The 27,287-nt window shown below is 40.9% G+C and overlaps 1 protein-coding gene across 1 annotated transcript; it reads right to left on the bottom strand.

The window, feature by feature from the left end:
• Positions 1-1,137: 1,137 nt before the first annotated feature.
• Positions 1,138-9,130, bottom strand: LOC124127184 (tryptophanase-like). Its single transcript, XM_046490633.2, has 2 exons — positions 8,990-9,130; positions 1,138-2,884 (listed from the first exon to the last, which is right to left on the bottom strand). Exon 2 carries the CDS (start codon positions 2,882-2,884, stop codon positions 1,523-1,525), a length of 1,362 nt encoding a protein of 453 aa, XP_046346589.2. The 5' UTR covers positions 8,990-9,130; the 3' UTR covers positions 1,138-1,522.
• Positions 9,131-27,287: the final 18,157 nt, after the last annotated feature.

Raw genomic sequence — 27,287 nt, 5'->3', positions numbered from 1 at the left:
AATAACAAAATAGGTTTCAGTGATTTTCTTTTGTTCTTGACTCTAAAACCTGAAGACATGTCCATTCCACTTTTGTACTGATTTCCAAAGCTCCATACAAATCCGTACAAAGAGAGAGATATTGCTTGGTTCAGTAAATGTACCACCAAATCCCTGTCTCAAAGACTAACCATAATCCTTAATACAATCAAGGAAGGACTTTCTTTATATTCAGATAAAGTATTTGAGACAAATGGTATTAATACCATGTGGATGTTTGACTTTTTGCAATCTCAGAAAAGAACCAAGTTCAATTCTGTAATAACATTTGATTTTTCAATTTTGTACACCACTATGCCACATGACAAACTTAGGAAAAACTTCATTACTTGATCCATTGGGCTTTTGTTATAAAACGTGGTGAACAAAGATACAGTTACGTATCTATATTCAGAGGTTCAGGACAATTTGTGAAAAACGAAAGCAACTGCCATCTGAAATTTACTGAGAAAACAAGATGTGAAATGCTGTACTTCCTCATCGATAACATCTACGTAGAATTTGGGGGTAAGACATTTAGGCATGAAGTAGGCATCCCTATGTGCACCAATTGTGTTCACCTTCTTGCGGATCTATTTCTTTATGCATATGAATCGGAATTTCTGTTCGGATTGGCAAAGTCAAAACAAGGTAATTTGGCCAAGAAGTTTAACTTAAGCTTCAGGAAAATCGATGATCTGATATCATTCAATAACAATCAAATAGCCAACTGGTTTACCCACCTGAACTAGAAATAAAGGAGACCGGTGAGACCGCTCTTTCATATCTAGATCTATGCATAAAGATTCAGAGTGACAAAACGCTCTCCACAAGAATGTATGACAAGAGGGATGACTTCAATTTTCTAATAGTCAACTTTCCAAAAGTCAACTTTCCCTTCATGTCGAGCAATATTCCAGCAGCTCCAGCCTTTGGTGTTTACAATTTCCTTGTTTTGATTTGTACTGTATGTTCCTATATTTTTCAGGTGAACAATTGACTTACCTTTTGCATGTGTTTGTGATGAGTGCCACCGTTGGGGCAGGATACGCTCAACTTTTCGCCAACACCTGGTATCATCACTATTTGATAGTGATTCAGAAACACATGCTTATGATATAGTCGGAATAATACAATCGACTCTGATTTATGCAGAGATTTCTGTTGGATATGGAAAGGGTTCTGTCGCTTTATTTTATTTTGAAAATTGTATTATGATATCTAGTTGATGTCATAATTTGCCAGTGCCTGTTTCTATTACAATTTCATGAAAACATTTGTTACCTCCCTCATGCTCATGATATCAATCACTGGATTGTCTGGTCCAGACTGGATTATTAACAGGCCGCGGTCACATATCTGGAATATTGCTGAGTGCGGCGTTAAACAACAAACTAAGAAGAAGAAATAGCTTCACAATCTGTTTCCGAATAATAGCTTCAAGCATTCAAATTGAATGTCTTCACAGTGACTGAAGGCCCCAGAATACGGTCCAAACCAAGTTTTAATCATCGAATATCTTCCCTTTAACAGGTTCCAGGATTGCAGTATAATCAGCAGAAGTTAAATCTATCACACGCATGCCAGAGATAGATTCACGTCTTTCCATGATCCTCTTAAATATGTCCCCAACATGAAGCATGTGGCTAAGAGTGTAGACACGCCTTGGTATCTGGATCCGAAGAATGTGTTGCGGTTTCGGATTCTCTCTCTCATTGCTCTCATCAAGTTTCAAAATATCATCGATCTGAGCACAACGGATGCCACCTTCAATATACAAAGCACAATGAAGAGCAAAGGCTGGATACTGGCAAGTGGGAATATGTGGAAGACATTTTGCTCCATTAATGTATAGTCCACATCCTATGGGGTCGATGACATGAACGCCAGCCTTCTTCAGGATGTCTCCGAACATGTACGTGCTGTCAACTCGATACTGAAGAAACTTATCATCAATGTTCTCCAACAGGCCAATTGTCATGGCCTCCATATCCCTACCCGTCAGTCCTCCATACGTCTTGAACCCTTCCGTATAGAACATCCTGACGGATGCTTTGTCGTAAACATCCTGCTGGTTTGTGGCCAGAAACGCCCCTGTGTTACACAGCCCGTCTTTCTTGGCTGAGACATAGACATGGTCGAAGTAGGAGAACATCTTCAGGGCAATGTCTTTACAGGACATGAGACTATATTCCTTGTCGCGTGTCTTGATGAAGTAGGCATTCTCTGCGAACCGACATCCATCCATGATCAAGGGAATATCAAAGCTGTGACAAATCTTTGACAGGTCTTGGATATTGGACATTGAGACTGGCTGCCCTGCTTGGCCTGTGCTTGCAGCGACCAACACAACCATTGTACCTTCTGGTCCCATCTTCTCTAGTTCCTCCTTGAGCCTCCCACAGTCAATGTTCGCATTGAAGGAACTTTCTGGACTTCCAACGCATGGAAGATCTACAACCTGTAAACCATTAATATCAGCATTTCCACGTGTTGTGGGGAATAAAGTGTTACTGAAAATGGTCATTCCGGGCTTCGACAGAATGGAAAATAATAGACGTTCTACGGCCCTTCCTTGGTGAGCAGGTAGCATGTATTGAAATCCCGTCAGAGATTTCACGCAATCCTCTAACTTCTTGAAGCTACGTGATGAGAAGTAGCCCTCATCTGCTTGCATCATCGCTGCCCACTGATGTTGACTCATGGCCCCGGTACCTGAATCAGTTGCCAAATCAAAAGTCACGTGACGACCATCCAGTTTGAATGGATTCGAACCGCTGTCTTCCAGTATTTTTATCCGTTCTTCCCTTGTCAGGAATGTGAGGGGTTCCACCATCTTAATGCGGAATGGTTCCATGAATGACATCTGTAATTTAGAAACACATTGCTTTATCCATACAGTGAACACCGTCATATGATGACTTGAAAACAAATATATAACACATCATGATAAACATTTAAATGTCATAATCACGTGTGTGGGTGAATACTTTTATATCATGAAAAACGTGGAAAATGACACACAATGTGTTCGGCTGTCATTGTTTATTTGCATTTAAGAACAGTCTAAAGACTAAGTCTAAATAACAAGCACAATCCTTCCCTGTATATTTACACTTCAGTAGCCTGTCCCAGTCCCTCTGTCACTTTACGGGACTGCAATAGAAGTCAGAACATCCTTACATCTGACTGCCCCGACATTCTGTCAGTAACAGTGTCCCTACATCTGACATTAAGTTGATTAATCCTATTTTCCTCTTGAAATAAAAGTGATAATATTGGTCACATTACAATAATAGTCTGACTCAAAAGGAGACAAGCACATACCTAGCCTGACATTATGTAAGTTCTGTCTTACGAAATCACGACCTTTAATTACAAATAGTGTGTCGATGACCGCCACAGAATGGTTGAGTTGAAGCTGGTACCCATGCATTCATTGATGGAAGAACACAAAGTATCACGACCTTTAATTAAAACTATTGTGTTAATGACCGTCAAATATGGTTTGTAAAACAACGTTTTATGTTGATACCCATGCATGCACTGAAGGAAGAACGCAAGGTAAATAACTCAAACATCAGAGAGACCAGATTGTTGTGAGAGTCCCAACGTAACATTGGGTCTCAGGTGGTTGTGGAGTGCCCCGTGAATAACATTGTGTCACAGATGGTTGTAAGTGTCCCCGTGTAACATTGTTTCACAGATGGTTGTGAGTGTCCCGGTGTAACATTGTGTCACAGATGGTTGAAAGTGTCCCAGAACATTGTGTCACAGATGGTTGTAAGTGTCCCCGTGTAACATTGTGTCACACATGGTTGTAAGTGTCCCCGTGTAACATTGTGTCACAGATGGCTGTGAGTGTCTATGTATAACATTGTGTCACAGATGGTTGTGAGTGTCCCCGTGTAACATTGTGTCACAGATGGCTGTGAGTGTCTATGTATAACATTGTGTCACAGATGGCTGTGAGTGTCCCCGTGTAACATTGTGTCACAGATGGCTGTGAGTGTCCCCGTGTAACATTGTATCACAGATGGTTGTGAGTGTCCCCTTGTTACATTATGTCACAGATGGCTGTGAGTGTCCCCGTGTAACATTGTGTCACACATGGTTGTAAGTGTCCCCGTGTAACATTGTGTCACAGACGGCTGTGAGTGTCTATGTATAACATTGTGTCACAGATGGTTGTGAGTGTCCCCGTGTAACATTGTGTCACAGATGGTTGTGAGTGTCCCAGTGTAACATTGTGTCACAGATGGCTCTGAGTGTCCCCGTATAACATTGTGTCACAGATGTTTGTAAGTGTCCCCTTTTAACATTGTCACTCACATGGTTGTGAGTGTCCCCGTGTAACATTGCATTCAGATGGCTGTGAGTGTCCCCGTGTAACATTGCATTCAGATGACTGTGAGTGTCCCCGTGTAACATTGCATTGAGATGGCTGTGAGTGTCTCCGTGTGACATTGCATTCAGATGGCTGTGAGTGTTCCAATGTAACATTATATCACTGATGGTTGATAGCGTCCATGTATAACATTGTATCACAGATGGTTTTGAGGGTCCACGTGAAACATTGTGTCACAGATGGTCATGAGTTCCTTCATGTAACATTGTGTAACAGATGGTTATTATTGTCACCGTTAAGATTGTGTAACAGATGGTTATGATTGTCACCATGTAACAATGTGTGACATATGATTGTGAGAGTTTCCGTTTTGAATTGTATTATATACAGTAATAGGTGTTCATATGCAACATATATTACAGATATTTGTTCTCGCATAACATGTGTTCCAGATAGTTGAGTGTGTAGCAGTATGTTGAAATCACTGATTGTCAACCGGACGGCCACAGCGTTAAGGTGAGATTTCCAAAATTGAAACGTGAAGGTTCACCCAGTAAATTCCCACTGGTAAGACACCCGCTAGTAAGACACCCACTAGTAAGACACCCATCATTGAGACACCCACTACTCAGACACCCATCAGTAAGACACCAACTGGTCAATCACCCATCAGTCAGACATCCACTACTCAACCACACATAAGCAAGACACCAACTGGTAAATCACCCATCAGTCAGACACCCACTAATTAGACACTAATTCGTCAGACACCCACTCGTTAGACACAAATAAATCAGACACCTAATAGTTAGACACCCATCAGTCAGACACCCACTTGTTAGACACCCATCAGTCAGACATCCACTAGTTAGACACCCATCAGTTAGACAACCACTAGTTAGACGTCCACTAGTTAGACACTCACTAGTCAGACAACCACTTCTTAGAAACCAATCACTGAGACACTCACTAGTTTGACACCCATCAGTTAGACACCCATTACTAAAACACCCATCAGTCAGACACCAACTAGTTAGAAACCAATCAGTCAGACATCCACTAGTTAGACACCCATCAGTCAGACACCCACTACTCAGACACCCACTAGTCAGACATCTACTAGTTAGACACCCATTAGTCAGACACCCACTTCTCAGACACCCACTAGTCAGACAGCCACTTGCTAGACACCCATCAGTGAAACACCAACTTGCTGAACACCCATCAGTCAGACACTAAAATGATGGACACCCATCAGTCAGACACCCATAGTTAGACACCCACTACTTAAGCATTCGTCATTCAGACACCCACTAGTTAGTCACCCATCAGTCTGACATCCACAAGTAAGTCAGCCATCAGTCAGACACCCACAGTCAGACATCCACTACTTAGACACCCATCAGTGAGACATCCACTAGTTAGACAACCATCAGTCAGACACCCACTACTCAGACACCTAGTAGTCAGACAGCCACATGTTAGACAGCAATCAGTCAGACACACACTAGCTAGTCACCCATCAGTCAGACACACACTATTTAGAAACCCATCTGTGAGACACCCATCAGTCAGACACCTACTAGTCAGACAACCACTAGTAAGACAGCCACTTGTTAGACACCCATCAGTAAGACACTAAAATGATGGACACCCATCAGTCAGACACGCATTAGTTAGACACACACTACTTAAACATCCGCCATTCAGACACCCACTAGTTAGTCACCAACTCGTGAGACACCCATCAGTCAGACACCAACTAGTTAGTCACCCATCAGTCAGACACCTACAAGTTAGACATCCATCAGTCAGACACCCACTTGTTAGACACCCATCAGTCAGACATCCACTAGTTAGACACCCATCAGTTAGACAACCACTCGTTAGACACCCACTAGTTAGACACTCACTAGTCAGACAACCACCTCTTAGAAACCCATCACTGAGACACTCACTAGTTTGACACCCATCAGTTACACACCCATTACTAAAACACCCATCAGTCAGACACCAACTAGTTAGAAACCAATCAGTCAGACATCCACTAGTTAGACACCCATCAGTCAGACACCCACTACTCAGACACCCACTAGTCAGACATCTACTAGTTAGACACCCATTAGTCAGACACCCACTTCTCAGACACCCACTAGTCAGACAGCAACTTGCTAGACACCCATCAGTGAAACACCAACTTGCTGAACACCCATCAGTCAGACACTAAAATGATGGTCACCCATCAGTCAGACACCCATAGTAAGACACCCACTACTTAAGCATTCGTCATTCAGACACCCACTAGTTAGTCACCCATCAGTCTGACATCCACAAGTAAGTCAGCCATCAGTCAGACACCCACAGTCAGACATCCACTACTTAGACACCCATCAGTCAGACACCCACTACTCAGACACCTAGTAGTCAGACAGCCACTTGTTAGACAGCAATCAGTCAGACACACACTAGCTAGTCACCGATCAGTCAGACACACACTATTTAGAAACCCATCTGTGAGACACCCATCAGTCAGACACCTACTAGTCAGACAACCACTAGTAAGACAGCCACTTGTTAGACACCCATCAGTAAGACACTAAAATGATGGACACCCATCAGTCAGACACGCATTAGTTAGACACACACTACTTAAACATCCGCCATTCAGACACCCACTAGTTAGTCACCAACTCGTGAGACACCCATCAGTCAGACACCAACTAGTTAGTCACCCATCAGTCAGACACCTACAACTTAGACATGCACTAGTCAGACAACCACCAGTCAGACACACACTCGTTAGACACCCATCAGTCTGACACCGAGTAGTCAGAAAACCACTAGTTAGACACCCGTCAGTGAGACACTCACTACTCAGACACCAATCAGTCAGGCACAAACAAGTAAGTCACCATGTGTCAGACACCCACTAGTCAGACACCAGCTAGTCAGACACACACTAAGTAGACACCCACTAAGTAGACACCCACTAGTCAGACAACAACTCGTTAGACATCCATTACTCAGACATCCACTTCTTAGAAACCCATCAGTGAGACACTCACTAGTCAGACAACCCATCAGTCAGACACCCACTACTCAGACACCCATCAGTGAGACACCCTCAAGTTAGTCCCCATCAGTCAGACACCCACAAGTTAGTCACAATAAGTCAGACACCCACTAATCAGACAAACACTAGTCAGACACACACTAGTTAGACATCCACTAGTCAGACAACCACTGGTCAGACACCCATGAGTCAGACATCCACTTGTTAGACACCCATCTGTCAGACATCCATATATTAGACACCCACAAGTTAGACACGCATCAGTCGGACACCCACTAGTTAGTCATCCATCAGTTAGACAGCCACAAGTTAGTCACTCACAAGTCAAACACCCACTAGTTAGACACCAATCAGTCAGACACCCACTAGTTAGAGACCCATCAGTCAAACACCCTCAAGTTGGACATCCACTTGTTGGTCACCAATCAGTCAGACATCCACGAGTTAGAGACCCACCAGTCAGACACACACTAGTTAGTCACCCATCAGTGAGACACCCACAAGTAAGACACCCACTAGTCAGATAACCTCTAGTTAGACACCCATCAGTGAGACACCCACTACTCAGACACCCATAAGTCAGACACTCACAAGTTAGTCACCATGAGGCAGAGACCCACTAGTCAGGTAACCACTAGTCAGACAACCATCAGTCAGACACCCATTAGTTAGTCACCCATCAGTCAGACACCCACTAGCTAGACACCCATCAGCCAGATACCCACTAGTTGAACACCCATCAGTCCGTCACCTACTAGTTAGACAGTCACTTATCAGACTGTGAGGTTGGTGCTTTAGAGGACAAGGCCCACATCTGTAAGGGAACAGCTTTAGAGCGCTCTACTCAGAGAGGTGAAATGCCATCACAGTCTATGTGCATTTGTCATCCAAAGTTTGTCAACACATAAAATGTTTATTCACATACTTAAGAACCTGTTTCTAACCATCACTTTGATCTTCTTAAAGTCTGTCTCTGCTTGGATTATCTTCTCACAGTTTACATGTTTAATCTTATTTCATTTTTTTTATAAATGTGTAAAAATGAAGGTAAGCGTTGTCAGTATTGCTGGGGCAAGGACATTATAATACATCAGGTCAAGAGCTGCTTCTGTCACTCAAACTCAAAATCTTGGACTCTCCGTGCAATTTAAGGAGGATCTATAAGTGAGTCCTACACACATAGGCAGAAGCCATGGACTAGCCACCATATTTCTGCCATCTCGGGAACACCTGGCGACATCACGAAGCCAGACTCCTCTTGTGCTTCATGTGCAATGTATGTATTTCAACTTATATATTTTGATTTTTTTTTACAAGATTGTACCATGTTTTCTTATGTATACACAGCAATACATAAATTGTATTAATCCATAAATATTTAACCCGATCTTCCTCATCGGGAATAGCCCATTATAACCCTGAGTTAACAGTCGAGTTGCCGTGCACTCAATCATAAATTTGTTTTGTAGAGCTGTCTATTAATGGGAAATTACAAACATGTGGCAGCTGCAATAAAAAACAGGTTCTTTAATAAATGTCAGTGTACTCACGAATGTCCAGTGTTGAGAGCTTGCTGGTAGTTGGTGCTTTCAGATAGGTATCACGTCAAGACAGATCAAGTTGATACGATGCAAGTCAGGTCGTAGAAGGCCTAGAAGCGCTCTCGTCTCGCTCTGAAATTGATACAGCCAACCTCTCCCTCACTATCAGTGTGCGAGCTCAGCCTTTGTTACCGCTTATAGACAGGTTATAAATAGATTCAATGCTAAAGGTCCCCATAGTGACGTCACAACCCCTGTCACAGGAAGTAAAAAATCCTTGGCTCTACACCTACCTCATATAAACCTTTTATTACAAATCCTATATGAACATGTAATGTTTTCATATATTTCCCATTTCCACATATGTCTATTTATCAAAATAATACCTAAATAACCCATCCATGGATTGTAGAGGCCGTGAGAACATGTTTATTGAAGTCAGGTGACCTCAAAATATTCTCTCACAGGGTAGAAGTCATTCACAAAAATATGTTACTTTAGGGCAGCTTCACACTGTTTGTTAAAATTTGTGTTGACTGATATGTCATTGATGGTCTAATTTGTATGTCAGGGGTCTAAACTGATTGTTTACAGGTTTTGGTGTTTGACATTTGGTTCTTTCTGTCTTAGACTGTCTGGACATAGTTTGTCAGTGTTATCACACTGAACAGACATTTGCGCTTAAATAAATCAGAACTTAAATCTCAAATATGTATTGGGTTTTTAGTTTTAATTAGGTAAAGTAACCCTTCACAGCACCGGAAGTAGTTAAGATTTTAGTCACGTGCCCTCTATCAGTAAAATGATTGGCTCAAACCTATCGTCTGCTGTAGCAGTATACTACTGTAACTGTTGCGGTGGACGATTACTTTTGGATTATGCCTTGGCTATTGCATTTTTATGCTCAGTCATGGCTAAATCATGTGTTTCATTTGTTATTTTCTTGGAACTCACTTGGAATGCCTTTTACTAACTATTTATCTTGATGCAACTTCCAAGTAACAACATTTGAGATTTGTCAAGAAAGGTATGAACATATTGGACTTCTGGCGCCTCTTAAACTAATGAATTTTTCAGTGGAAAATAATAAGAGTACATTTGTACCAATAAGGCTTGTGTATGCATTAATATTTTATAGAACTTTAAACGCTTGTAGAATGTTGCATCTTGTGAACGTATGTGCATTTATGCCATCCTAAAAGTCAGAAAAAATAGAAACAAAAGAAGAAATAATGGTATTCCTCCTGAGAAAAAATGTAAGATCGTATCATAATGTTGCCCATGTCGTCCCTGTCAGGTATGCATACAGTTGGGACAATTTTTAAAAAGGCGATCCTCATCATGAAATGAATAAACCTTATTATCTAGGTGAAAAGCATTAATATCCAGAGAATATATTTCGTAACATGGAAAACTAATAAAAGTACAAAAAAGTTGTTTCAGTAGAAACCTCTGTTTAAAAACTCCAGTTGACAGAGTCTATAGAGTGAATATGTCATCTGCTAGCAAATTGTCTTTACTGTTTGTAGGAGGCTTTTTTTACGGGAAAAGATATCAATTACAAAATTGAGGCTAAGCTCGCACACTGTATGCTCAAGACGGGACTGCTGTAACATTTAGATTAGATTGCAGTCCTCGGACCTGGTAGTCCTTTGGGATGCCATGAACTCTACCTACACTACAGTAACTGCCTAGAACGTAATTCACGCGTGGGTCACATATTGCACACGCTCGTGCCATGCATTGTCGCATTGTCGCATTGTCGCCCTTTGAAAACCAAGCAAAAAGTGTCAATATTAACCAAAGCACGATAATGCAAGAATACGACAATGCGACATTTTGCCCATTTGTCGCATCGTCGCCCTTTGAATAATCTCTTATATGTTATCAAAGCGCGACAATGCGCCGCACTCAGCAATATTACAGCTATATGACGTCTGTAAGTAATTGAGTCTGGACCAGACAATCCAGAGATTGACAACATGAGCATCGATCCACGCAATTGGGATCGATGACATGCATCAACCTAGTCAGCGAGTCTGACCACCTGATCCCGTTAGTTATGGATTGCTGAAGACCTATTCTACACCGGATCTTCACGGGCCGAAAGGGCTTTTGAAAGAGATGGTCCAGAAAGGGCTTTATCATAAAGGGTTAATATCGTAAAAATGTGTGCTTAAATTTGAAGTCCTCTGGTTTTGCCGAAGAACATTGCAACAATGTTATATTGTCGGTATTTGCCGGCTCTCGGTCACATACGTTTCCCCACTCATACTCAGTTACGCAAAGAAAAATAGTTCTTTGAATATAAACAACATAATCTAGAAATATATCAATATAATTTCTTTCTCTGAACAAATTTACAAACAATATTTGGGATAAATCAGATCTTAAAAATAGGTTTCGGGAAAATATAAACATGACCTTGATGCACCGAGGCGATGTCAACCTTCAAGCGCGGTTTTTGAAAACACCCCAACGCTTGAACCCTCTCATAGCACTAGCAAATTGGGAATATCACCGATTTATGAATGTGTTGCTTGTGTTTGGATAATCGCAAACCAGTTCTAGACTAGAGATATTTCTAGGATAAAATATGACCAACACAATTTGAAGGAACAGTAACAATTGTATTATAGAAAATCATCATTCAGAACAGTAAAATGAGAATTTACTAATTCAACACAGAGTCCTTGACCTCAAACAGGGACATTTCTTGACAGGGGGTCATTCGTCCAGTATTCGATCAACAACATTGGTTACAACTTTAAGGTGACGACGGCCCAGACCGTTCAATACGGGATACGACCTCCATGAGCGGCAATCCATCTTCGAATGCGGCGTCGAACTGAGTAGACAAGCGTCCTCACATCGACTACAGGTATCCGATTCCAGTCCTCACGGAAGGCAACGATCAACGCTTGTCTCGTGAAGGGAGGATGTTGACGTTTCCGAAGACGACGCCCCAGCTGGTCCAAGAGATGTTCTATGGGTGACCGATCTGGTGATCGAGCTGGCCACGGCAAAACAGTCACGTTGTTGGCGTTGAGGAAGTCTCTAGTAATACGGGCTTTATGGGGTGTGGCGTTAACTTGTTGGAACACCGTCGATTGTTGACGCTGGATGGAAGGAAGAACCACTGGCTGTAAGATATTGTCAATGTAGCGTTGTGCTGTCTGATTGCCTTCGATGATGACAAGTTCCTTCTTCTCGTCCCCGCAAATGCCGCCCGAGACCATCACACTTCCGCCCCCGTAAGGTTCCACCTCCTGGACACAACAAGAAGCCGTACGTTCACCACGTCGTCGATAAACCCGCCCATCAGGTTTGAAGAATTCGAACCTGCTCTTGTCACTAAACAGAACTCGCCGCCATTCCCTTTGTTGCCATCGCTGAGTTTGCCTGCACCACGTCAATCTGGCACGTCGATGTTGACGGGTCGAAGTCATTCCCTTGAAAGGGCGATAAGCCCGGGGACCATAATGTCGTAGTCGTCTGGTCACTGTTTGTCTGCTGACTGGATGTCCTAAACTGTTGGCAGCTGATGACGTCACAGTAAGAAATCTGTTCCTCAGATGAAGTACCCGTAAAAAACGGTCATCCTGCGGGGTCGTGACCTTTGGTCTGCCACTCCGTGGTCTGTCTGCGGTTCTGCCAGTCTGTCGGAGACGTGCGACCAGTCTGGTGATGGTCATCTTGGAGCAGTTCATGTTAATGGCAACCGCTCTCTGTGTCTCTCTCCCTCTGGACAGCGGTCAGTCCTGGCATGTTCGTTAGTGTAAAACATCGCAACCAATGATAGGAAACAGATCCGTGCGTAATTTATACCCGGAAATTGCACGATAATTTTGGGAAAGAATGTTTTAAAAAAATTCTGAAAAACACCAATATCTCCCAAAATCCGCAAAGCAAGTGATGTATTCGTGAAATGTGTTCTTTACTGTTTCAAAGTGGCAAATCAGTTAATGTTGGTAACGTTTCTTTTGGCCCTCAGTTTATATTGCTGATAAATGCAGGTATTAAAAAGAAAATAGAAAAACGAGTTGATCTTAAACACCGATCAAGAATTTGGGGAAACCCCGGAAAGTAGTTCCTGCAAAAGTTCACACGATCAATTTCACAAAAAAATTGTTCACATCATGTGAACTTATTTTGTCTATTCACAGGTGTGTGAACTCAAAATATCAGATCACGTGACTACCCCTTCAGCCAATCAGCATGAAAGAAACAGTGTAAACTTCAAAGTATAAAATTATTCTCTGTTGTTGTCACTTTTTTTTTACATGATCTATGTATAAGCTATACACGCTCCAAAACAAGTATGGGATCATGAAATATGAATGGTATGATCGGTCGTTAGAAAAAAAGATGAGCTGCTGAACACACACACACACACTTACACTAACAAACACACATATTGATCCTATTTAAAGGCAAGTACTAAAGCGATCCGGCACACACACACACACACACATGCGCACACACACACACACACACACACACATTAGGCATATTCAAAAGCAAGTATTAAAACACTTATATATCAAAAATATTATTCATAGGATAAAGAGCCAGTTCACATTCAGCCAATCAAATTAAATCATACATTCGATACAAAAGTATACAAACGAAAACTATCATTTTCTATTTTTTAAAATGAAAACATCAATATCATATTTATATCTTGTATTTATCATAATGAAATATAATCATGGTAGGATCAAACAGCAAAATGTTTTGACACACCGTGCACCAATTAACACTGAAATAACAAAATAGATTTCAGTGATTTTCATATCTTATATTTTCAAAAGTGCATTATAACATCTTGTTGATGACATAATTTGTTTGTGCCTGTTTCTTTTACAATTTCATGAAAATATTTCTTACTTCTCTCAGTTATATACCTGATAAACACTTACACGTGTTGCTGTCCAAATTCACAACATTTACTGACGAAATTTCCGTTGCATCAGACGTTTACATTTCGCGTACTGTATCGCCTTACCGCTGTTTTGAAATGCGTGCCTATGACATAGCCTGATCGGCGGTACTACAACTTAGATATGGGTACGTATACTATGAAAATCACCTTAATCTTTAAAAGTGTATTCTTCAGATATCAAGGTCAACACTTTCAGTACCGATTGCAAAACGTCAACAAAGCGACATGGGATGAACGATCAAGCTGATCTCCATGAACCACTTCGAACGACAATCTAGTGGTTAACTATACAATATAAGCAGTCGTGGTCATCCCTGAATGACTGAAGCACGGAACATGTATTTCCAGACATGACAATAGATAGATCATTGTTCTGGTGAAAATATGTACTGTCCATACACCAACGTGACCATTGCCGATAGAGGTGAAAGCTAAACTGGTTAACCGTCTATAGATTTGATAGTAACGTGCACCGCTTGTATCGCGCATACCAGTTTAGGGTTGGACCGTCCTGGTCAGCACGCGTAGCGGGATTTCGTAGATCGATGGTCATGATATCATTCACTGGATTGTCTGGTCAAGACTCGATTATTTACATACTGTCATCATATAGCTGGGGTATTGCTAGTGTGCCGTTAAACAACTAAGAAGAATAGCACCACAATCTTTTTTTCTGAATAATAGCTAATAAGAAAACATGCGAGGTGTGTTACCAGTTCCAAGCATTTAAGTTGAGCGTCTTCGCAATGACTGAAGGCGCTAGAATACAGGTCCAAACAAAGCTTTACTCATCAAATATCTTCCCTTTAACAGGTTCCAGGATTGCAGTATAATGAGCCGAAGTTAAATCTATCACACGCATGCCAGAGATAGATTCACGTCTTTCCATGATCCTCTTAAATATGTCCCCAACATGAAGCATGTGGCTAAGAGTGTAGACACGCCTTGGTATCTGGATTTTCTCTCTCATTGCTTTCAAAATATCATCGAACTGAGTACAAGGGATGCCACCTTCAATATACAAAGCGCAATGAAGAGCAAAGGCTGGATACTGGCAAGTGGGAATATGTGTGTGGCAGGCTCATTTATGTACATACTTTTAATTAAGATTTATTAGTAAGTAGTAAGGTTATATGGCCTTGTTACCATTTTAACTAATTAGTTTGTTACGATATTATCATTATAAGAATATATTATTAGTTATAATATTAGTTATGTTTTATACCTTAGTATTTTATACCTTAAACATTCATTCCATAGCTCTGTAACATTAAGTAAGCTTACCCTCAGTCTAACTTCCACTAATTGTCACACTGCATGCTTTTGACTTACAGCACTCTTTGCCCCAGCGCGCCCCGGCCCAGTCTATTGTCTTGTTGATAGGCCAAGCTGGCCATAGCTACAGCAATGTTTATTGTTGAATTTTAAAAGATCAGTTGCTATTTGTCACCTCAAGGAAAGACTCTGCGAGATTTATTGCTGCTTTCATTTCTATGTGAGGATTTGGATTTGTAGAAGGATTTATTCATATTTAAGGTTAGTTGGTTATTTATTTTATGATGTTGTATATATGGATGTTTTCTAATTATTGTGATTAGAAATAATATATATTGTAGAATGCATTCTTTATTTGATTTATTAGAAACATAATGCATCTTGTATATATTTATAGTGCTTGATGAACTTACAGTTCAGTGAGTAATTATTATCTGTATAAAACAGTATTAAACACAAAACCTAAATATATATATAAACTAAGTAATATAAACCCCTCTGGACAGTAATGGAAAGTAAATGTATGTCTGTATGCTTGATTTATGTTGGTAAGTGCGAGTGTATGAGTGTTGTATGTCTGAAATGAGTGGCTGTTGTACTATATATTTTTATACACTATTTTACCATAGGATATCACTTGTATATAGTATTCTGCATTTGTATTTCTTTATTATGCAGATTTCTCAGTAGCAACATTCACCGTTCGATCACTGTCACGGTATTACCAGTTCAGGTATCACCTATCTGGTATGTAATGTTCGTTATCACTCTGTATCATATTAATATATTTTGTATCTGTGTATTGATGTATTGTACGGATACGTCTGATGTATTGTGTAATGTAAAGTAAGTGCTATTCATTTTAATGGAAGTGATATATATATATATATATATATATATATATATATATATATATATATATATTAGAAATTTAAAGAGTAACTACATGTATAACGGATTGTATATATTTATTCTATGTTATATTTGCTTATGTTGTACTTTTATTGTTTCAGACTGAAATTAAGTGCGTACATTCGCACCTTTATACAATAAACGTCATCAGCCTCACCCCCCACAGCTGTTTGTGATTATTTGGCCAGTAGGACACCTACTCCACTATCGGCCAACACAAGCACGGTTACATTGGAGCCCCCAGTGAGGATCAAGATAGACGTTGCTACCACCACCAAGTGCCATTTCGTGGACACCCAGGATCACTCCCCGGATTGTGCCAACCTTTGATGTGCCTGTGCGTTAGTAGATTTGTGTGACTTTTGATTATTGACTATGATATGTGACTATTGCTGTTTATACAGCTGATTACTTATACTGTGTACAGACTCTATGAAGATTGTGCTGCAGCCTCACGTGACATATGAAATCAACAACTGTGTTTTCATCCCCTCCACATCTGTGATGTTACTCTGATTTCTTGTATCTACTGCTTGTGTGCTGTCTAATAAATTTAACATGTAAACTTTAGTTTCAATAGGAGCGCTCCGACTAAGTACTTTCTTAGTTAGTTACTTAGTTAGTTAGTTAGTTACTTAGTTAGTTAGTTAGTTACTTAGTTAGTTAGTTAGTTAGTTACTTAGTTACTTAGTTAGTTACTTAGTTAGTTCCCATATTTATTATCAGACTTAATCTCTTTGTGTTCTTCTTAGTGTCGTTATATAAGTGAAATAATCTTGAACGCGACGCTGTACCCTATCACACCTGAATTCTTATTTTATTTAGATTTAGTATTAGTTATTTCATATTTCTCGCATCAATTACAATAACAGCCAGTATCTGTCTGTGTGTATGAATGAATGATGTGCTAAGGCAACCTATAAGTAGTTTGTAAAACTAAACTATTTAACTACCTAAACTACCTATCTAAACTTTTTCATAACTAAATAAACTGTTAGGTATGTTGTGTTAGATTACGTGTGATTTATTTGTTTTAGTCCTGGTGCTTGCTGATAACAGGGTAATGTATGTTATAGTTCTGTAAATATTTGATATTGTAGGTTCTGTGTTCAGTGTTGTTTCTTTCTCTTAGGTTGTTGGTGCAATTGTCTTATGTTGTAGGGTAAGTTCATTGATCCTGTTAGCCCCATAACCGCCTCCAATTGCGCGCGTCTGCTTACGATTTGCACTGCCCCCATTTGCACGAATAATATTTGTTACTAATCATTAGTTGCATCTTAGCATTATTCCTAAGGTTTATTTAGCATTATTTTAGTGTTATTCCTTATCTAAGCGTTAGTCAGCTCAGGTAAATTTGTGTTTACTGTAAATAAGTACTGTAAAGGGTACATATTTTGCCGGTAAGCCACAAGGTATCCTGTTTGGTAAGTTGCTAACCTATTCCATAGCCTATTTTATTCATGGTTATCCATCATCTTCCACCGTAGCTTTAGTGTACACATGAATGTGTGCATTATACTTCTCTTGGGCTTGATACATCCAGTTCGTATATCATTTGTATACTGTATAGTATACTAATCAACAGTATAGTCTCATTTATTAAGCCTCTCACACTACACTTCTCCATGTGAGAATTATTTTCCCTTGTTTTTTTTTTAACAAGGAACGATTTTGTCTTTGGCGCTTCAATTCCACATTACCCCGGTGTATTCACTGGTAGCAATTATCTATTTACTCGGAAATTCTGCTTCTCATACTTCAGTATGGCAACACAAAATATGTCACCGGAGGAGATGGATCAGTTGGTTTCTTCTTTGAATAAGTTAGGTTTACAACCTAAAGCTGAAACACCTGAAGATTTACTGCAATGGATCACCGAGGTAGGTAGGCATAATCAAGAACAGGAGGAACCAACAGCAGCTGCTACTATCCCTTCTCTACCCACTACCGTCACCTTAGCTAAGAGTCCACAGCTACCATACTTCTCAGGTGACAGGAAGGGAGATGCCAACTTTGATCAGTGGATGCACGAGTACACATGTATGTGTTCCCACTATTCCACGGACATTGTCCTGGAAGCAGTCAGGCGCTCACTTCGCGGCAAGGCGGCCAGAGTTGCTATGCACGCGGACCAGAATGCCCCACTGGATGCCCTCATCAACAAGCTGGATAGTGTATTTGGCAATATACACACAGAGCACAACATCATGGCGCAGTTCTACACGGCCAAGCAAGGGGACAATGAGACTGTAGCTGAATGGTCCTGCCGTCTGGAGGATATTCTCAGCCAAGGAGTTATCCTTGGAAAGGTTCAACCTAGCGACACTGAACAGATTCTTCGAGATACCTTGTGGACTGGCCTCCGTGCCGATTTGAAGGATCTAACTAGCCATAAAGCAGACCAGGATGAGCCGTATGAGAACTTCCTCAGGTACCTCCGCCAAGTTGAAGATGACCTGCTGCAGAGGAAATCAATCAAGAAGACTTGCAACATCAACAAGACTACTGTTACCCCAGACAACTCAGAACTCAAGGAGATCAAAGGCCTTTTGAAATCTATGTCTACAGAGATAGCGACCCTCAAGGCACAAGTAGGTAGGACTGACAGGCCAGGATGCACCCCAAATCAGGAACTACCATCTTTAGATCAAGGTCAAGGTCACCGTCAACAATGGCAGATGCCCCCTAGGCAATGGACACAGCCTCCAAGGACAAGAGGACGTCAACCCTTCGGACGGCACCCGACTGGCCGTGGGACACCAACCTGGTTCCAAGGACCACAGACCTTTGAAGACATCCCAAGATGTTACAGATGTGGGCAGCCTGGACATATTCAGAGGGGATGCAGAGCAATCATAGACGGAGACCCTTTAAACTACCACAGGCCTATGGGAAGGGGCGGACCATGGGCCTAAGAAGCGTCAACAACCAGCAGATAACAGCCGATTTAGTGGGAGACCCAACAGAGAGTAATATTACCATCAATGGAGTCAAGTGTAAGGCGTTACTGGACACAGGAGCAACCATTTCATCTATATCAGAGACATTCTACAGGCAGAACTTCCCTGGTGTTCCACTTGAACCCTTGAAGCACATGCTACATGTAGAATGCGCCGATGGAGAACTCCTGCAGTACAGCGGACTAATTGTTGTAGACTTGGAGGGGACCGGAAGCGCATCGACTAAGATACACTCTATGCTGCTTGTCGTGCCAGATAGTGCTTACAACAAGAAAATACCAGTCACTCTAGGAACCAACATTCTCTCAATTTACCTGACTCAGTGCAAGGACCAGTATGGACCAAGGTTTCTACAGCAAGCCGACCTGCACACACCTTGGTACCTAGCTTTTCGCAGCATTTTGATAAAGGAGAGAGAACTTGCAAAGAACAATTACTCAGTTGGCAAAGTAAGAAGTGCTGAACAAGACCGCAAGATTATCCCAGCTAACAGTGAAACCCACATCGCCGGTTATGTTGACAGACCCCTACCCTATAAGCCAACTCATGCCACTGTCCAGCCAACCCAAGGATCATATATTCCTAACGACCTTGACATTGTACCAACCTTAGTCTCTTATGATGGAAGTGGACAGAAGATACTGGTTGATGTCCGCGTCTCCAATCTTACAACCCGCTCAGTATCTATTCCAAGCCGTGCTCTTCTTTGTGAGTTGCAAGTTGTGAAGTTGGAAGGTATACCACAGACCTCTTCATCATCAAATACATCTAAAGATGCCACTGTCTTAGACCTCATGGACTTCAACGAATCAGCCGTGTCAGAAGAAGAACTTGCACAGGGAAAACAAGTCATCAAAGATTACTTGGATGTATTTTCCACTGGAGACACTGACTTGGGACACACGGACAGGGTACGTCATCGGATTGAACTTACAGATGATATGCCATTCAAACAGCGTTACAGAAGAGTACCACCAGCCATGTACGAGGAAGTCAAGGAACATCTGACCCAACTTCTACTTTGTGGAGTCATCAGACGCTCTCATTCTCCATGGTCTTCAAATGTCGTACTAGTCCGTAAGAAGTCAGGAAAACTTAGACTTTGCGTGGATTTTCGCCAGCTGAACCAACAGACCATTAAGGACAGCTATGCAATTCCCAGAATTGAAGAAATGTTTGAAGCCCTCGCAGGATCTAAGTTCTATAGCACCCTGGACATGAAGAGTGGCTACCACCAAGTAGAAATAGAGGAGACACACAAGGAACGAACTGCCTTCACCGTCGGACCCATGGGATTTTATGAATATAATCGTATGCCCTTCGGATTGTGCAACAGTCCAGCGACCTACCAAAGACTCATGAACGAGTGTTTTGACGGCTTGCATCTAAAGATATGTCTAATATACTTGGATGATATAATTATCTTCTCATCAACAATCGAAGAACATCTTGATCGATTGAGACAAGTTCTACAGCGCATCCGAGAGACAGGATTGAAGCTTTCACCAGAGAAATGCTCTTTCTTCAAGAAGAAAATCAAGTTTCTAGGCCATGTTGTTTCTGGAGAAGGCATATCAGCTGATCCTGAAAAGGTGGAAAAGATTCTGAATTGGCCGAGACCTACCAATGGTTCAGAAGTTAGACAATTCCTTGGATTCGCAGGATACTATCGGAAATTCGTGAAGGATTTTGCCAAGATTGCCAAGCCATTATCCTCACTGATGCCACATGGGAAATCCAAGAAGTCCAAGAATTCACTTGATCAACCATGGCAATGGAAAGAAGAACAAGAACAAGCCTTCGAACAACTCAAGACATTACTGGCTTCACCACCTATCCTTGCATACCCGGATTACAGCCAGCCATTCGAGTTGCATACAGATGCTAGTGGACGAGGACTAGGCGCAGTGTTGTATCAAGAACAAGATGGAGCAAAGCGGGTTATCAGCTATGCAAGCAGAGGACTTACCAAGTCAGAAACCAACTACTCAGCCCATCGACTGGAGTTCCTCGCGCTGAAGTGGGCGGTCAGCGAGAAGTTCCACGACTATCTCTTTGGAGCAAGGTTTACAGTGCTGACTGATAACAACCCCCTTACCTACGTCCTCACCAGTGCCAAGTTGGATGCCACAGGTCACCGATGGTTAGCAACTCTCTCTGCTTATGACTTTGACATCCACTACCGACCTGGAATGAAGAACACTGATGCAGATACATTATCTCGACTGCCAGACTTAGAACACAAAGAAGACATCTCTATGGATTCTGTAAAGGCCATCTGTGGTGTTGTTCACGCCCAACCGTTTGTAGAATCTCTATGTCTCTCCGCAAGTTCAGTGGATAAGGATCTTCACACGACAGCACATGACCTACGTTGAATGACTGACAGGGATTGGCGTATGGCACAAGCTACAGATACAACTTTACCTTCTTGGATACAGGCAGTACGTAACCAGAAGAAGCCAAGGAGACAAGACTTTCCTCATACCCTAGCCAATACCTCCTTGTATCGGAGCTTCCATTCTCTTGTACTTCAACGTGGGATATTGTATCGCCAGATCAAGGTGGACGGAATTACAAAAGATCAACTTGTGTTACCATCTAACTTCATCAATGATGTGTTACAAGGCCTCCACAATGATATTGGACCCCCTGGACGTGATCGAACCCTTTCATTAGTTCGTGACAGATTTTACTGGCCAGGCATGCAAGCTGATACAATGGACTGGATTAAGAACTGCGACAGATGTCTCAGGAGGAAAACGCCGACTAATATCCGGGCACCTCTAGTTTCCATCACCACATCACAGCCATTGGAGTTAGTCTGCATGGATTTTCTCACCCTAGAAACTTCAAAGGGAGGATATCAACATGTGCTCGTGATCACAGATCATTTCACGAGGTATGCATTAGCAGTGCCAACCAAGAATACTACAGCCAGGACCACTGCAGAAGCATTCTACAAGAACTTTGTTCTCCACTATGGAATGCCCATGCGAATTCACAGCGACCAAGGAGCCAACTTTATGAGTCGAATGATTAAGGAACTGTGCAGCATCTTGGGCATATCCCAGTCAAGAACTACACCATACCATCCAATGTGTAATGGGATGACAGAACGCTTCAACAGGACTCTGCTCAACATGCTTGGAACACTAAAGCCGGACCAGAAGTACGACTGGAAAGGATTCGTCGGTCCACTTGTTCATGCATACAATGCAACAAGACACGAATCAACGGGCTACTCCCCATTTTACCTGATGTTTGGTAGAGAAGCACGACTACCCATCGACCTTGCCTTTGGTATTGAGATTAACAAGGACAAGCAGACACTGACGTCCTATGTCAAAGCCCTGAAGACAAGGTTGGAACAGAGCTACAAGATCGCCACATCTGCATCAAGGGAAGCCCAGAAGAAACAGAAGACAGGGTATGATGTCAAAGCCAGAGGTGCAACAGTCCAGTCTGGAGATCGCGTCCTGGTGAAGATTCTAGCCTTTGAGGGAAAGCACAAGCTCTCTGACAAGTGGGAAGAGGATCCGTACGTAGTTCTTTCTCAGCCAAACCTGGGCATACCAGTGTTTGTTGTGAAGAAAGAAAACGGAGAAGGAAGGAACAGAACTTTACATCGTAACCTCCTCTTACCCATAGGATCTTTACCAGTTGAGAGAATTGAAGAAGTGCCAACAGCTCCGACTCCAGGACCAGAGAACCCTAAAGAACCAGAAACAGAGACAGAAACATCAGTGTCGGATCAAGATGAGCGTGGGTCCATCTCAAGCCTGCTTGTTGAACTTCCAACGGAGCCTGATGATACCACTGTCATCAACGCAGAATCCTTGGAACGAGATTCTACCTCACAGTTGGAGGGTGACGATCTGACAACTGGAGAGGTAGGCAGCCATTCTTCTGGTGGCGACGGCCACATGCCACGGGAGTCAGAGAACCCTGGTACAGGAGAAACGGATGCAAGAGAAGAAGAAGCAGCAGATGCTAATGTCAGTGAAGAACAGGACACAGACCCAGTGGTAGGAGCCACTGCTCCTGTCCCATCAGATGACCGACCAAGGCCAAGACCCAAGCCACCACCAAGGAAATCACTCCGGCAGAGACGGCCACCGGAGTGGCAGCGCTCAGGAGATTATGTGATGAGTCAGACAACATCAGAGGACAGGGATGATCGAACTCAACTAATCGAACAGCTTGCGGCTGCTGGCATCTTTGAGCGAATTGGTGGTGCGATGTCACAGCTCATTGTCACCTTACTTAATAACACCAGCAAATGACGAGGACGTCATTTGGGTGCAGGGAGAAGTATGTGGCAGGCTCATTTATGTACATACTTTTAATTAAGATTTATTAGTAAGTAGTAAGGTTATATGGCCTTGTTACCATTTTAACTAATTAGTTTGTTACGATATTATCATTATAAGAATATATTATTAGTTATAATATTAGTTATGTTTTATACCTTAGTATTTTATACCTTAAACATTCATTCCATAGCTCTGTAACATTAAGTAAGCTTACCCTCAGTCTAACTTCCACTAATTGTCACACTGCATGCTTTTGACTTACAGCACTCTTTGCCCCAGCGCGCCCCGGCCCAGTCTATTGTCTTGTTGATAGGCCAAGCTGGCCATAGCTACAGCAATGTTTATTGTTGAATTTTAAAAGATCAGTTGCTATTTGTCACCTCAAGGAAAGACTCTGCGAGATTTATTGCTGCTTTCATTTCTATGTGAGGATTTGGATTTGTAGAAGGATTTATTCATATTTAAGGTTAGTTGGTTATTTATTTTATGATGTTGTATATATGGATGTTTTCTAATTATTGTGATTAGAAATAATATATATTGTAGAATGCATTCTTTATTTGATTTATTAGAAACATAATGCATCTTGTATATATTTATAGTGCTTGATGAACTTACAGTTCAGTGAGTAATTATTATCTGTATAAAACAGTATTAAACACAAAACCTAAATATATATATAAACTAAGTAATATAAACCCCTCTGGACAGTAATGGAAAGTAAATGTATGTCTGTATGCTTGATTTATGTTGGTAAGTGCGAGTGTATGAGTGTTGTATGTCTGAAATGAGTGGCTGTTGTACTATATATTTTTATACACTATTTTACCATAGGATATCACTTGTATATAGTATTCTGCATTTGTATTTCTTTATTATGCAGATTTCTCAGTAGCAACATTCACCGTTCGATCACTGTCACGGTATTACCAGTTCAGGTATCACCTATCTGGTATGTAATGTTCGTTATCACTCTGTATCATATTAATATATTTTGTATCTGTGTATTGATGTATTGTACGGATACGTCTGATGTATTGTGTAATGTAAAGTAAGTGCTATTCATTTTAATGGAAGTGATATATATATATATATATATATATATATATATATATATATATATATATATATATATTAGAAATTTAAAGAGTAACTACATGTATAACGGATTGTATATATTTATTCTATGTTATATTTGCTTATGTTGTACTTTTATTGTTTCAGACTGAAATTAAGTGCGTACATTCGCACCTTTATACAATAAACGTCATCAGCCTCACCCCCCACAGCTGTTTGTGATTATTTGGCCAGTAGGACACCTACTCCACTATCGGCCAACACAAGCACGGTTACATGTGGAAGGCATTTTGCTCCATTAATGTATAGTCCACATCCTATGACATGAACGCCAGCCTTCTTCAGGATGTCTCCGAACATGTACGTGCTGTCAACTCGATACTGAAGAAACTTATCATCAATGTTCTCCAACAGGCCAATTGTCATGGCCTCCATATCCCTACCCGTTAGGCCTCCATACGTCTTGAACCCTTCTGTATAGAACATCCTGACGGATGCTTTGTCGTAAACACCCTGCTGGTTTGTGGCCAGAAACGCCCCTGTGTTACACAACCCGTCTTTCTTGGCTGAGACATAGACATGGTCGAAGTAGGGACATCGTCAGGGCAATGTATTTACAGGACATGAGGCTATATTGTGTGTCTTGATGAAGTAGGCATTCTCTGCGAACCGACATCCGTCCATGATGAAGGGGATACCAAAGCTATGACAAATGTTTGACAGGTCTTGGATATTGGACATTGAGACTGGCTGTCCTGCTTGGCTTGTGCTTGCAACGACGAACACAACGATTGCACCTTCTGGACAGTGTACTTGCACTGGTGTAATACAGCTACATCCCAAAACAATTAAATTATTTCTGCTTCTTTTCGCTGACGATATATATAGTTATGTTCTCGAGCAACATATCTGGCTTGCAAAAGCAAATACATGTATTAGAGAGTAGTTGTGACGGGTCAGAACTTACTGTAAATATGGATAAAAACCAAAGTTGTAGTTTTTAAAAATGGTGGTATCATATTCAGATAAGAAGAATGGCTTTACAGAGGTAAGCCTGTAGAAGTTGTTCCATTTTATAAATACTTAGACATGTTTTTTACAAGTAGTTTAAGTTGGTCAAGGAATGCATATAACATGTCATTGCAAGCCAAGAAATATTTTGTAGGCATTTTAAAAAGTCCTGGACAATATTACATATGATGTTTACTTAAAAAATATTTGATACAAAGATAAGGCCGATTCTATTGTATGGATAAAAAAATTGGGGCCTAGAACATTTGGATGTTGTTTAAAAAATACATTTAAATGCATGTAAATAGTTCTTGGGTGTTAAATCTAGCACAGAATATGCAAGGATATATTGTGAATGCGGAAGGTTTCCCATGTATATCTATAGTAATTTTAAAGGTTATTTAATACTGGGTCAAGTTATGAAATATGCCATCTTCAAGACACCCTAGAAAATGTTATAATCTGATGCTTCTCTCCGACAGCCATGAGAAACAAAATTAGGCATCAAAAGTTAAAAACATATGGAATGTGGATATGGTTATATTTGGTTTCATCAACTTTTTGCCACAGCATTTCTTCTCCCGTTTGACTCAGACCTTAAAAGATATGTACATCCAAAAATGGCATGGTTTCTACTCCAGTTCTAGAAAAGCAAATAACTACACTGTATTTCAGACAACTATTATACTAGAACCTTATCTATTAAGTGTAAGTTTCCATAAGTTTAGAACAACTCTTTCTCGATTTCGTTGTGGCTCTCATGATCTATTTATTGAGACAGGCAGATATGAAGGTATTGCATGGGGCATAGTCTTTGTAGGATTTGTAAAACTGATTGTATTGAAAATGAATATCACTTTTTATGTGTATGTCCAGTGTATAATGATTTATGAGCAAAACATCTAAATAACAACTTCTTCCACAACCGAAACGAATTTGGTAAATGATTGATTGTACAGAAACTTTGAGAAATTTATCAATGTTCATTCATGCTATGAAACTAAGAATGTGATTGAACTTGTAAGACGCCCTAGACAGTGTACTATAGGATTTTGACCTCATTCGTACCATGAATAAAGACTGATTGAGATTGCAGAATATAAGACAATTCTGATAACCGTTATCCCAGTAGTTTCTCAAGATTCGGGATGGTTAATGCTGACTCGATCGCCGAAAAGACAAGGGCGACGTCATTATTGTTTGTAAACGCTGTAATAAGTCCCTTCTTGACCGTTGTTATTTGTATCTCTATCCGTTTATGCTAATTATTCACCAATGTATGTAGGTATTGTTGAAGTTGACATGTAATATGCCGTAATAATACTTCAGTCAAAATAAGACTGTAAAGATAATTGGATGGACAATTCAATAGGCCCATTTTGCATTTACTGTTTCGCCCAGTAACTGCCTTGGGAAATGCAACATCGCAGCACAAAGTTATGGGAAACGCATTGTTTGTATCGTTTGTATTACAGTACTCTCAATCCAAAGTAGACTACGTTTATGCGCCGGGACTATACATGTCTCCGAGTAATATGGAACTTAAGATCGGTCAAGTGATAGGTTATAATAATAAAATTGTTATTGCTACCGATCAACAAAAAACAGGTATAAATTCAGATATTAACACCGAATTAATAACGCAAACAAACACAGGCGAAACGGGAATAGTCAAGCCACAAATATCTACTGACACTCCTACTAACGCACAACCACAAGTGCCACTGCATATTGTAGCTAAAAATCAACAACATATCGATGAAAAAACAGCGCTTATAGCAGGTGGAGTCGCGGCTGGATTACTCATGATT

This window comes from Haliotis rufescens, unplaced genomic scaffold (assembly GCF_023055435.1).
Source record: "Haliotis rufescens isolate VD_foot unplaced genomic scaffold, xgHalRufe1.0.p SCAF_116, whole genome shotgun sequence".
NCBI classification, from domain to species: Eukaryota; Metazoa; Mollusca; class Gastropoda; order Lepetellida; family Haliotidae; genus Haliotis; species Haliotis rufescens.
This window is presented reverse-complemented; position numbering and strand designations above follow the sequence as displayed.